General features: G+C 65.5%; 2 protein-coding genes across 22 annotated transcripts; both read left to right on the top strand.

Moving 5' to 3' along the window:
- On the top strand, positions 1–2,381 carry LKAAEAR1 (LKAAEAR motif containing 1). Of its 2 annotated transcripts, XM_021077670.1 has the most exons (4): positions 1–630; positions 1,509–1,915; positions 2,056–2,178; positions 2,260–2,381. In XM_021077670.1, exons 1-4 carry the CDS (start codon positions 627–629, stop codon positions 2,317–2,319), a joined length of 594 nt encoding a protein of 197 aa, XP_020933329.1. In that variant the 5' UTR covers positions 1–626; the 3' UTR covers positions 2,320–2,381. The 2 variants fall into 2 exon arrangements, with proteins under 2 accessions (XP_020933329.1, XP_020933328.1); XM_021077669.1 differs by having other exon boundaries at positions 2,056–2,381.
- RGS19 (regulator of G protein signaling 19) lies at positions 5,575–12,517 on the top strand. 20 transcript variants are annotated; one of them, XM_021077655.1, is made up of 8 exons: positions 6,623–6,670; positions 6,891–7,250; positions 7,406–7,537; positions 9,678–9,779; positions 9,973–10,094; positions 11,304–11,378; positions 11,469–11,703; positions 11,776–12,517. In XM_021077655.1, the coding sequence occupies exons 4-8, from the start codon at positions 9,750–9,752 to the stop codon at positions 11,965–11,967; spliced, it is 654 nt and encodes a 217-aa protein (XP_020933314.1). In that variant the 5' UTR covers positions 6,623–6,670; positions 6,891–7,250; positions 7,406–7,537; positions 9,678–9,749; the 3' UTR covers positions 11,968–12,517. The 20 variants fall into 20 exon arrangements, with proteins under 20 accessions (XP_020933316.1, XP_020933305.1, XP_020933313.1 ...); XM_021077651.1 differs by lacking the exon at positions 7,406–7,537 and having other exon boundaries at positions 6,555–6,670; XM_021077657.1 differs by lacking the exons at positions 6,623–6,670; positions 6,891–7,250; positions 7,406–7,537 and adding an exon at positions 5,575–5,718.

Below are 12,833 nucleotides of genomic sequence, written 5' to 3'. Positions count from 1 at the left end.
CCTCCATATGCTGTGGGTGCGGCCCTAAAAAAAGAAAAGAAAAGAAAGAAAGAAAAAATAAACAAAACCCGAGTCTGGTCTTGCACCAGTCCTGGGACCCCAAACTTGCACTGGAAGTGGTGAAGGGTCCCCAGTTCTGCCCACTTCTCTCTCTGTGAACACCAGCTGCTGTGGAAGCCTCTTGGGCCACGCAGAGGGGACATGGGCTCAACCAAGAAGGTCTCCTCTAAGCTGCTCCCCGACCCCAAAACTAGCCCGCAAGCACCCCTCCAGCCAGGAAGCTGGGCCCAAAGCCAGCAGATCAGCAGGCTTGGGGCCCCCCCAGAAAGGAAAGAAAGCACACCGGGGCTGGAAAAGCTGGCGGTCATCTCCTCCACGGTCTGCGGTCTGCCACAGCCCGGGAAGTCTGGCAGGGCAGCCGGCCCTGGACCCCTCCTTGCCCGGACATCTGCTTGCCCGGATCAGGGCTCCGCCCACGCGCCTCCCCGAGGGGTCGCCCCGCCCCTACCGGCCTGGGGGAGGGGCTGGCCTCCTGGTTGCCAAGCAACCTCGTCAACAAGCCCCAGAGAGCCGGGGCTGAGTTGGAGGCTCAGAGGGGAAAAGAAGGCGAGAAGGCAGAAAGCAGTATGGGTGTGGAGACAGGGGGCCCCGTCCTAAGGATGGGGTGGGGGAGGGAGCCGACACCAGCTGTCATGGGGTCTGTGGCTCTGCCTGTGTCCCAGAGTGGGCGGGGACCTGCTGTGGCCCGGGGTCTGGGGTGCCGCTGACAGGGTGCCAGGGTGTTCCTCTTCCCACCTCGAGGCCCTCCCTGCTCTGTCACCTCCTCCCTGGGCTCCACGCTCTCCCTCCACCCACACCCCACAGGCCACAGACTAGAGGCCACTGTCCCCTGCAGCCAGCCCCCTGTCCACTCAACTCTGGGCCTCCCGTGCACACACATGAGACCTCCCACAGACACACACACTGACCCACACAAGAACACGACCCCACACAAATCCCCCAGAGAAGCCTGAGTCCTCTGCCCAAGGTAAAATGAAGCCCCCCCCCCCATCTCCAGCCCCCAACCGGAGGACAGATGCCCCTGAGACCAATGAAGACAGGGACTGAACACAACTAGGGTCCCAGCGTCATGGGGAAGTGTCCCCCAAGCCTCACCCAGCCCGGTCTCAAGTGGTCTGCTCCCCTAGATGGTGCCTAAGGTCATCTCAGGGGTCTCAGCATATATTCAGTGGACAGAGCAACAGCCTGTGGGCACCAAGGGAATCTCCAGAAAGGGACTGGAAATTTCGCAAAGTCCTAGCTGGCTGCAGGGGTCAGTAGGGAGGCTGAGCTGGCCAGGAGGTGGGCTAGGCTTGGCCAGAGGTGCAGAGGTCGCAGGTGCCGACTTCAGGCCGCGGGGAGCCCAGAGGGCCGGGAGCTGGAAGCCCGTGGTGGGACCAGGTCGAGCCGAAGGAGTGGGCGCAAAGACACCGCTCAGGTACCAACAGGAGGTCCCCTTCCCTCGGCAGAGCCCAGGATGCAGCCGCCCGCCAAGGAGGCCGGGCGCAGGGGCCCCGGGGAGCGAGCTGGAGAGGGGCGCGCCAAGGGACCGCCGGCGGCGGCGGCGGCGGCGGCGGCGGCGGCGGCGCCCCTCAAGCCCGGCTGGGTCCTCACGCTGGAGGGGCTGGCGGCCTTGAGCCCCGCGCAGCGCCACAGCCACCTGCTCTTCGGAGACCTGCTGGAGGACGTGGGCGCGGCCGCCTCCGTCTTCCCGAGAGAGTCAGCGGAGCCGGGGTACCGCATGCCTGACCCGCGCGCGTGGACGCAGCCACTCGAGCCGCCGGGGCAGCGCCAGGACCGGCTCCTCGGCATCCTCAAGGCGGCCGAGGCCCGCGGCCGGGTCCGCGCCCTCCGGCTGCGCTACGCCCGCATGCGGGTGAGGCGCGGGGCGAGGGAGGAGCGGGGAGGCGGACGCGGGTGGGGGACCACCCAGCTGGGTGCTCTGCGGGCGAGGCGGGGCCCCCGGCCGCAAAGGCTCCGAAGCAACCCCGCTCCCCGACCCCCCGGGACCCGCAGGCGGAGGAGATCTCGCTCCTCATCCTGCGGCAGAAGTCCGCGCGCGCCGCCATCCGGCTGGAGACGTTCCTGCCGCCGCAGCTGAAGCCCACCCGGATCCCGGACCCCCTGGACCGTCAAGAGGTGCCTGCGAGCCCGGGGTGGGGGGGGGACGGGGAGGGGTCCCGCCCCGCACAGCCGGCCCCAGCCCCTCTTCCCCTGCAGCGGAGGCGGGTGGAGACCATCCTGGAGGAGAAAGTCGACGGCAGCACCTTCCCGCGTTGACTGCGACCCCTATAGGTGCACGACCGCGCCGCACCGGCTACATAAAGGTCTCACCTTCCAAACACCGCCTCTCGTCTCTAGGGCCCCCGGGGCGGGGTGGGGGGGGAAGAGCGGAGGGAAGGGGAGGTCCGCATGCTGCCTCTCCCACATCCGACGTCACAGTCAACAGCGTAGACAGCACGGCTCCTGCAACAAGATGGGAAAGTGCAAGTTGGCGGAGGTCACATGAACAGGGCAGGGGCGCCTCTAATCCCTCAGACCCCGTGCTGCCCCCTCATGGGCTCCCCAGCCTGGGTGTGACAGGAGGAAGAGCCTGACTCCGCATCAGTCGCACCCCCCAGAAGTAAGGGCAGCCTTAGGGAGAAACTGGTACCCAAGTAGGGTCCCAGGCTGGTCTTTCCCGCAGAGGGTCCGAGAGGAAGGTGACATTCTGGGCAGGAGAGTGACCGAGCAAGTGAAGCTGGCCCTGGGAGCATCAGCCATGCCTGAGAAGTTCTCCATGGGGGAAAGGCGATCCCCCCACACCCCCGCAGGCGGCCCCTGCTGCTCAGACAGAAAATCACCCTCTGGTTTTCCTTCGCACCCTGGCCGTTGGCCCCCCTTTACTGGGCCACATACACACACACACAGAGGATAGGAAGGACACCACCCCTGCCCCATTCTGACAAACCCACGTCCTACAAATCGCTGGGCTCTGAAGAGCCTCCCAAGTTTCTGGACAGACTTCCCCTTCAGAATCTCTCCCTGACAAGGCTCTTTGCAGAGCCTGGGGTTTCTCTTAGAAGCGTCTCTCTCTTCCTCCCTCCCAGCCTGGGGCGGGGGGTCGGGGAAGGGGCTCAGATAGGGCCCTCCACCCACCAGGAGAAGTGGGGAGCAGAGCTGCCTCTACGAGCAGAGGGCAAAGCTGGGTCCAGCAAGGAAGCATGCTGAGGGGCAGCCAGCGCCCCCCTAACCTGGCTCAGGACAGGGACCTGAGCCCTGTGTCCTCAGCAAGCCCGTCCCCCGCCTGCATAGGAACCTTCGCCTCTTCTGGGCTGTTGCACCCTTGGCATCGATCCGAGCCCAGGGCTGTGTGTGGAGCTGGAGTCTGTGGAAGCTCCAGGAGCGAGGGGAGAGCTCTTTGTGGAGGAAGGAGGTTCGGGCAGGGAGGGAAGGAAGCAAGAAATGGGGAGAGAGGGTGGCTTGGGTCGGGGACAGCAAGAGAGGGGAGGGGAGGCAGTCTCTCTGTCCACTTACCCACTGACATGCACAAGGCGACAGCCGGCTCTGGCTCCCCCGGTTGAGCGCCCGGCAGTCTGAACCCCAGCGCTGAGGGTGTGTCCTGAGCGCAAGACAGTGTCCTCTGTCTAGTAAAAGCCCGTTTTATTCCATAATTTCTCTGCGCCTCCATTTCTTTCTCTTTAAAAAGGAGGTTCTAGGGAGTTTCCATCGTGGCCCAGCGGAAATGAATCCGACTAGGAACCATGGGGTTGCGGGTTTGGTCCCTGGCCTCGCTCAATGGGTTAGGATCTATCATTGCCGTGAGCTGTGGTGTAGGTCGAAGACACAGCTCAGATCTGGCGTGGCTGTGGCCGTGGTGTAGGCCGGCGGCTACAGCTCCGATTCAACCCCTAGCCTGGGAACCTCCATATGCCAAGGGTGTGGCCCTAAGAAAAGCAGAAAAAAAAAAAAAAAAAAAGAGGTTCTAATATCCTACTTGGCACACCTGGCCCCCACACTGCGAGTGCTCCATAAGAGAGGGGTCACTAGAGCAGGCAAGAGGGTGGCCTCACAGCCTGCTCTGTACCAGGAATGAAGCCCCACAAAGGCGCCTCGGTCTGCAGGGAAGTCCTGGGAAAGTGGCGGAAGGCATTTCTGCAGGGCCCGGAGGAGGCTTCCGCTCTGGGAAGGCAAAGCACGTAGGCCACAGCCCAGTGTACTGGGGGCTGTGCGGGATCGGGCAGATCCTCAGGGCGGGGAGCTCACGCCCAAACCTGGGTCCGAAGGCCATCTCCAGCAGTACCTGCTGCAGAGCCTTGAATGAGCCCCTGCCGGGCCCACTTGGTTCTTCTCTCGGAATACGGCAGACTCTCCAGAGGGAGCACAGAGGACCCAGAGGGGCCGAGGCTGGGGGATGGAGAGACCCAAGTGGCCAGCAGACATGGGAGAGCAGCCAGAGGAAGGACAGTGTAGGGAGGACTGGGAAGGAGGGGGGCGGGCAGGGGGGTGCAAGGAGGGGCCCAAGATGCTAGAGGAGTGTGCTGACCCCACCCACGTCCAGCTGCCCCACGGGTCTCAGGAGGCGGGTGGCGATGCCACATGGGGCACCTTCGCCGCAGAATCAGCATAGCTATGTGACCTTGACTTAGCGCTGGCCTGACATCGTAGTCCTACTGCCCAGGACTGTTATCCAGGCTGAATAAGAAGCAGCCACAGGAGTTCCCTTTGTGACATAGCAGAAAGGAATCTGGCTGGGAACCATGAGTTGTGGGTTTGATCCCTGGCCTTGCTCAGTGGATTAAGGATCTGGCATTGCTATGAGCTGTAGTGTAGGTCACAGATGCACTCGGATCCCACGTTGCTGTGGCTCTGGCATAGGCTGTCAGCTACAGCTCCGATTCGTCCCCTAGCCTAGGAACCTCCATATGCCGCAGGAGCGGCCCTAGAAAAGGCAAAAAGACAAAAAAAGAAAAAAGAAAGAAAAGAAAAGAAAAAAGAAGAAGCAGCCACCTCAGGAGTTCCGGTTGTGGCTCAGCGGTAATGAACCCGACTAGTATCCATGAGGACACAGGTTCGATCCCTGGCCTCACTCAGTGGGTTGCTGTCAGCTCTGGTGCACGTCGAAGACAAAGCTCAGATCTGGAGTTGCTGTGGCTGTGGTGTCAGCCAGCAGCTGCAGCTCTGATTCGACCCCTAGCCTGGGAACTTGCATATGCCGAAGGCGCCGCCCTAAAAAGACCAAAAAAAAGAAAAGCAGCCACCTCCCCTCTGGGCAGGCTTCTGGCCTCTGCCCTGGCCAGCCAGTCAGTGTGGCAGCCAGGCGGTTCCCTGGTCCCATCAGCCAGGCTCACAGCCTCAAGAGGCACCCAGCCTCCAGGACCCCGGCCCCGCACTCTCCTGCAGCTGGGCTTTGGGCCTCCCAGGCCCCTGCCCTGCTGTACTTCGGGCTCCAGCTCCGTCCTCTGTTGAGCAGGATGCAGGACTCCTGCAGCTCTCTCCTGTGCTATGGCTCTCCTTAGCCCTCCTTACCTCTCACCCAGTCTGCGAGTCCACTTCTTGTCTACTCCAGGGCTGGTCTGTCCTGCTCACCACCAGGTCCCACCGCCTGACACGAAGGGGGCACCCAGAGACTTGACGGATGGATCAGCAGCACATCGGGCTTCCCTTTAGACCCCCAAGTGCTCTGAAAAACGTGAGCAGGTAAACGTGCAACTGGAACGCAGCGTTTGCTCAGGGCCCCCGGGCGCCAGGCTGAGGGCCTGCAGTGGGACAGGAGCTGCACTCGGTCGGAGTCCCCCTGGCCTCGGACCGTCTGCAGACCACTTCCAGAGTGGGGTCAGGGCCACCCAGACACCAGCCTGAAGCATGCTGGGATAAGGAATTTAACTCCCAGCTGTACGGGGTCATAAAACAGGAGGGGAGTTGGCCCAAGAGAAGGGACAGACATTCGTGGCAAAGGGGAGGGTGTGGCTTTAAACTTCAGAACCTCCTGGGGCAACTGGAGGGATTGAAAGAGACTCCGCCAGGCCCCTCGGATCCCCCCAGCAGAAGAACCGGTGCCCCCAGTCCCCACTGGCACCGCGACAGGGAACCCCCTTCCTTGGGAAGGGCCCCTCCAGCCCCGTGACAGTTCACAGGTGAGGACACCCAGTGTCAGAGGCGAGGGCCGGGCCGGAGTGACCGCCGGACAGTGCTTTCCGGCGGCCCCTCCCTTCCTCGAGCGGGGCAGGAGGCCTGGGGGGACCCCGGAGTCTCGTGGACGCCCCACAGCACCGGCAAAGCTGGACCCGCTCCGCTGAGCCGAGCTGGGGGCACGGCCACACCCCCAGCTACGCCGGAGGCCCCCTCATCAGCACCTCGTCTCCCCCGGCCACCCCCAGCCACGGGGAGGGCGGGGGGGGGGGCGCCGCGCGCCGGGCTGTGGGGGGGGCGCGGAGCCGGCCGAGCGCGGGGCGGGGCGGGGCGCGCCGGGCGGGGCGGGCCGGGCCGGGCCGGGCACCTCCCCGCGCGAGGAAGTCCCGGCCCCGCGCTTTGGGGAAGTGCGGCCGAGGCGCCTGCGCACTGCACCCTGCGCCCGCTCCCCGACGATCCGGCCGGACCTCGGAGCGCGCTGGCCGGCGGCTGCGGCGCGAGCGGCTCGGGAGCGCGGCGGGTGAGTGTGCGCGCGCGCGGCGCCGAGACCGCGGCCCTGCCCCTCCCGCCCGGGGCCCCCGGGGCCGTGCGGGGCGGGAGCCTGGGAAACCCGCGCCCGGATCAGCACCCCAAGGACTCCCGCCCCGGGGTCCACGTGGACCCTGGGCCGCGGAGAGACTGGGGCCGGTCCCCGCGCGTGGGGGAGGGGGCGTTGCAACCGGGTTCCCCTTTTTCTGCAGCTCAAAGCCTGGGGAAGTGATTGCTCAAAGGGGGGGGCCGGAAGAACCCAGGTTTCCGCGTCTCCCGCCTCCCCCCCTCTGCCCGGTGGGGAGGGGCCGAGGCGGGACACCCGGTCTGCCCCCGCCCCCACCCGGTTGGATCTGGCAGCCTCTCAACCCTGCGAGTCGCAGGGGAGGCGCTGCGCCCCCGGCCCGAGCCGATCGGGGGCTCCTGGAGCCAGCCTCCCTCCGGAACGCGCGGGAGGACCTCCTGCCGTCTGACTTGAGTCCTGCTGCTGCAGTGCACGCCCCTTCGGCAGCCAGGGTGGGGCCCAGAGCGAACCTGGCCCCTCCCGCCCCCACCTCGCCTTTGGGTCGCTGGTGAGTGGGGCGCGTGGCCCGTTCCTTGAGGTAGGGGTGGGGGCGTCAGAAGCTGGAGGAAGGGGCGGACTTCTCCAGGCCGGACCCTACCAGCAGAGAGGGAGAGAGAGAGAGAGAGAGAGAGAGAAGTGAAGTGCGTTGCCCCACCATTGCAGAGGTGGGCCTGGGCAAGGGTCACCAAGGCCAGGATGACCCGGCCTGCCTCGGAGGAGCCTGGCTGGGACTTTCCCACGAGTCCAGTGCCAGGGGCCGCAGACAGGAAGGGCACCGAGGAGGATGAGACGAAGGTAATGGAGCCCCTCGGTCAACCCCCCCCCAAAGGTTATGGCATTTTTTCTCGGGATTGTCACATTTTCTTATGCTTTTTTTGGACTGGGCGGGCTCGGGGACGTTCTTTTCCTTCTGTGGAGCAGAGCAGCAGCTGCTCCCAAGGGAGCTTGTGTCCCCAGAGGCCAGCCTCATTGCCTGTCCGGCTTCTCCCATCCCAGACTCAGGGGCGGAAGCCTGGAGGGGCTTCGGGAGGGGAAGGACTCCCCTCCCAAATGCCAGAATGAGGGGCAGGAACCCCAGTTCAGATGCTGTAGCCCCACCAGGGAAGAGAGCAGGTGCCCCAGGGGCACAGGTGGCCCCAGCCAGCCTTGAGGAGGGCTCTGGGAGCCAGGTCCCAGGCCTGCAACCCAGACGGAAGGGACTGCCTCCCTATCCTCTGGGCCCCTGCACGCTCGGCCGGGCCCTCCTCAGTTCAAGCGGAGTTGGAGAAGGCAGCCCAGAGGAGTGGAGTCTCCGGGTGCTGGGGGCAGGGGCAGGGGGGCCCTGCCCCCACTCACAGTGGGTGGGGGTTCAGAGGAGGAAGAGCGGCTCTGCCTGGGGAAGTCACAGCCCGTCTGGGGTACAGCTACCAGACCTCAGAGGTTGCCACACCCCTTCCTTTCCCTAGAAACTTGACCCCTGAAGGAAGGCATATGCAGTGGGGCCACCGCTTCCCCGTCTGTTTGCTGGAAGCCTGTGGGACCCAGTTTGAGCCCCCCACCATGATCTCAGGGGAAGCCAGACAGGTGGGGAGGGGCCAGGGCCCCACGAGGTCCTACACCTCACCCCCAGACTGGGGTCAGGGCAGGGGCCTCTGCATGCCCAGGCTCTGGAGGCACGGGGACCCTCGGTCTTATCTCGGGCTGGCACCTCTGAGCACAGCACCTGGCCAGGGGCTGGGACCCAGATGCTGCCTGCCTGGTGACCCGCTACAAGGCCTGTGCCAGAGGACCCCCCTCCTCCCCTGCCGTAGGAGACCCCAAGAGGCTAACAGGGACCAAACAGTCATTAAAAGGCCAAGAGCAGAGGGATGGTGGGGTCAGCTGGGATGATGCTAATTAAATGAGAAAATAATGTGAAACCAAGCCGTGAGCCTCTCAGCGGCCCATGGCGGCAGCGGCGCGGTTTCAGGAGGTCCTTTCAGGAGGTCCTCGCGGCAGACGTGCAAGGGTGCGCCCTGGGCCTGTGGGCCCTCACCTGGGCGGAGGCGGGAGGTGTTCAAAGCTGCCTCCTGGACCCTGATTGGCCGCCCCGCTCATCGCCCGCGCAGGCTCGGCCTGCGGGCTCCTTGCGGGGGCTGCTCGCCTGGCTGGGATTTGAGCGCCCCTCGCGCCTGCAGGTGCCCTCGGACGCTGAGCTGAAGGGACCACTGCGGGAGCAGGACGCACCCCCCCCCCCCCCCCCCCCCCCGCTGCCCCTGCCTCCCGCCGGGCACACCCGCCCTGCGGCAAGCCTCTCGGCCCGCAGCGGTTTCCGCAGCCCGGCGGGGGGAGGGGGAGGGAGGCCAGGAGACCCTGGGCGCGGTAAGGTGCCAGGCGAGAGTAGGAGTGCCTGCCTGTCAGGGTGGTGTCTGGAACCCAGAAGGCTGCGGTCCCTGGCCACTGCTCCCGGCCCTACTCACCGGGGCCCTGTTGGACACCTCAGGAGTCCCGAGTCCCACTCTGCTCGGCTGCCCCCCACCCGCAGCAGGTGGGCATCTCCCAGGCCCCTGGGGCCAGTCTGCACGCCTGGTGCGCGGCAGCCCTCCCCCAGGGGAAATCTGGGATGGGGGCTCTAATGCCTGACCACCACCCCTATGCACCAAGCCGGTAGCCCCAGACTCGGGGGCCCCCAGTCCCCTTGGGAGGGGCCAGGAGCCGGAAACCAAGAAAGAGGAACCCAGGCTTCCGGCTTCCCAGCCAGCGAGCAGATGGGGGTGTCCCAGAACCTACTGAGGAGGTCTTGTCTGGGGCCCTGCACTGCTCACCGCCCTGGTGGAGACGTGGGGTGGGAGTCGGGGTCGGGGAGGCAGTGGCACAAGCCCCGTGGGGGCTCTGGGAAGGAGGGGCCCTCTGGACATGGAGGGGGGGCAGGCGCTGGTGTCAGGTTCTCCTTGAGAACCTGGGCCTCTCTCCTCAGACCCCCAGGCTGTGGTGAGTGAGGGTCCTGGAGCAGGCACCACGGAGCCCTGGCGACCTCTTCCACCCACCCATGCCCACCCCGCATGAGGCTGAGAAGCAGGTGGGCCCCCCAGCCCTGCCTCTGCCCCTCGGGACCAGGTGCATGACTACGAGTGGGGAGACCCTTGAAGACCTGGGAGGCCACAAGGTCACGCCCCTGGGACGAGCAGGGCCACCAGCGGGCAGTCAGGGGAGAAGTGTGTGGCTGCAGTGGGTTCTGGCCTGGAGGCTGAGGCAGCCCCATCTTCCCCCAGCACAGAGGGCCGGAGGAGGCAGACCAGCCCCCCTCGATGTCCAGTCATGAGGCGGCCCCCCCGGCTCCCCCCAGGCGCAACCCCTGCTGCTTGTGCTGGTGCTGCTGTTGCAGCTGCTCCTGGTACGTGGCCTGGGGACACCCAGTATGCCTGGGGGGAGGGGTGGGCTCGACAGACCTGGGACCAGGGTCCTGGTGACCAGCAGCCAGGGCTCAGGCCCCTCTGTGCCTGTGACTTCCATGCCTGGTGTGCCTAAGGCTGTGTCCATGTGTAGACACCTGGCCTGTGTGGGGTGTCTGTGGGTGTGCGTGTGCGCGTGTGAGAGAGAACCAGCACAACAAAGCAAAAGCAGGAGTTCCCGTCGTGGTGCAGCGGAAGCGAATCCGACCAGGAACCATGAGGTTGTGGGTTTGATCCCCGGCCTTGCTCAGTGGGTTAAGGATCCAGCATTGCCGTGAGCTGTGGTATAAGTCAAAGACGCGGCTCAGATCTGGCGTGGCTGTGGTGGTGGTGAAAGCCGGCAGCTGTAGCTCCAATTAGATCCCTAGCCTGGGAACCTCCATATCTCGAGGGTGTGGCCTTAAAAAGATCAAAAAAAAAAAAAAAAAGCGAAGGCAATTCCTATAGACTGCGTCAGGTGCAAGGGCTTTGAGCAGAGGCCTGGCCCTGGGACAGGGCGGGGGGTGGGTGGACATGGAGCCAACTGGTTTCTAGGCACGTGGAGAACCCAGGCGGGAGTTTTGGTGCCTTGCAGAGGCCTGGCCCTAGTCAGGCTTCCATCCCTCGGCTGTTGAGGGAACCCTAAAGGGCATCAGCTGACCAACAGCAACTGAGGCCTGAGCCCTGGACCCAGGCCTGAAACGAGTCGGCCTGGGGATGAGACGTGAGGCCTTGGCTAGTTAGGACCCACTGGGAGTTGGGCTGCGGGGGCCAAGAGAGGACTTCTGGGTCTGGCAGGCAGGGGGAGGGTGAGAACTGAGTTCTGTCTGGACTTTTGGGTCTGAAATGTCGGTGCCATTTCAGGGGCCCTGGAGGGAGACCCGGCTGGAGGTCTGGGTTAGGGAGCTACACCCTGTGGTGCCGGGAGCCAGGAGACGGAGGGGGTCCCCAGCAAGAGTCAGAGGCCGCAGCGGGGGGTGGAGGTCCCCAGTCCCACTGCTGGCAGGGCCTCAGGCACAGGGACGGGACCGAGGGCTGTCCCACAGCGGATCTGCAGGTGTCGAGAGCCCCTCGGCCCTGTGTGTGTTCGTCGTGTGTCGGTGTCACCATGTGCTGAGCGTCCTGGCTCACACGTGGCCGCAGAGGGCCGAGCCACCTTCCTCTGCCATCAGGAATGAAGAGCGGCGGCGGGCATGGCGGGCCTCGCGGGAGAGCAGGCCGCAGCCCCTCCCCAGCTGCGAGGTCTGGTGAGTCTGGGGGCACCCGTTTCCGTGGGGCGGGGGGGGACCAGGCCGAGGGGGCCCGGCTCTGACAGGGCTGGTGGCGGATGCCTGCAGTGCCACACCGAGCCCCGAAGAGGTGCAGAGCTGGGCACAGTCTTTCGACAAGCTGATGCGCAGCCCGGCCGGCCGCGGCGCCTTCCGGGCCTTCCTGCGCACGGAGTACAGCGAGGAGAACATGCTTTTCTGGCTGGCCTGCGAGGAGCTCAAGGCCGAGGCCGACCGGCACGCGGTGGATGAGAAGGCGCGGCTCATCTACGAGGACTACGTGTCCATCCTGTCCCCCAAGGAGGTGCGCCGCGCAGGACGGGGTGGGGGGTGCAGGGCGCCTCCAGGCCCCTGACCGCGGTGCCCTGTCCCGCAGGTGAGCCTGGACTCCCGGGTGCGGGAGGGGATCAACAAGAAGATGCAGGAACCGTCGGCGCACACCTTCGACGACGCGCAGCTGCAGATCTACACGCTCATGCACCGGGACTCCTACCCGCGCTTCCTCACCTCCCCTGCCTACCGCGCCCTGCTGCTCCAGGGGGGCTCCCCGTCCTCCACCGAGGCCTAGGCTGCCTCCCGGGCGCCTCCCGCAGGCACAGACTCCTTTCACCAGAGGGCCCAGCACCCGCAGGCAGGAGCTCGGGCGCGGGGCGGCTCAGAAGCCCCCCTCTCCACCCAGGGGACCTGGTGCCCTAAGGTCCTGCCGAGAGGCAGGTGGCAGGGCCTCTGCCCCGGCAGCCTCTCCCGCCCCAGCCCAGCCATGGCCTGCCCGCTGCTCCTGTGGGGCTCCCCGCTGGGAGAGGAGCCGCCCTCCCTGGAAGCAGCGCAGGCCTCCCTGAGCCCTCTCCCCGGGCAGCTGGGGGCCCCAAGAAACGCCTTCGGTGGAAAAGAGACCCTCTGTGCTGTCTGTTCGCCGTGTGAGAAGACCTGCACCCGGCGCCCACTGCACCGGCATCAGCCGAACCTCAGAGCCAGGCTCACGGCACAGGACCCGGTTTCTCTTTTACATGTTCCTTGAGTTTAAACCAGGAAACACGTCCTCACTGTGTGTTTTATCAAAAAAGAAAACGTTTTCATATTTAACTCCACCCCAAAATAGAACCTTATGATTGAAGATATTTTTAGAGCAAAAGCTGCTCCTCTCTGTCCACGTGTAGAGTGAGGCCTCGTCCCAGACCCCCGGCAGGGAGCTGCCCAACCCCACCCCTCAGAGCTGCTGGGCCCGGAGACGCCAGGTCCTCTGTGTGCCCAAGGCCCCTCCCTGCCCTCACCCTGTGCCCGCCCGGCCCTGCCCCCCTGCAGACAGTCACAGGGCCTCCGAGGGCCAGTGGGCTCTTCCCTGCAGTGCTGCCCTCCCCCCCCGCCGCCGCCACCCCAGGCCAAGCCTAAGTGTCACTTGGCAAAGGGAGGAGGGCAGTCCCCACAGGGGTGGCA

This window comes from Sus scrofa, chromosome 17 (assembly GCF_000003025.6).
Source record: "Sus scrofa isolate TJ Tabasco breed Duroc chromosome 17, Sscrofa11.1, whole genome shotgun sequence".
NCBI lineage: Eukaryota > Metazoa > Chordata > Mammalia > Artiodactyla > Suidae > Sus > Sus scrofa.
Note: the sequence above shows the minus strand (reverse complement) of the source record. Positions and strands in the feature narration are given on the sequence as shown.

Excerpts from the sequence above, each read along its gene's own strand:
- RGS19 (XM_021077646.1), top strand. The coding sequence starts at position 5,657 with ATGGATCAGCAGCACATCGGGCTTCCCTTTAGACCCCCAAGTGCTCTG. Across the intron at positions 7,251-11,303 it reads ACCTCGCCTTTGGGTCGCTG|GAATGAAGAGCGGCGGCGGG; the intron begins GTGAGTGGGGCG and ends CTCTGCCATCAG. Across the intron at positions 11,379-11,468 it reads CTCCCCAGCTGCGAGGTCTG|TGCCACACCGAGCCCCGAAG; the intron begins GTGAGTCTGGGG and ends GGATGCCTGCAG.
- LKAAEAR1 (XM_021077669.1), top strand. Across the intron at positions 1,916-2,055 it reads TGCGCTACGCCCGCATGCGG|GCGGAGGAGATCTCGCTCCT; the intron begins GTGAGGCGCGGG and ends CGGGACCCGCAG.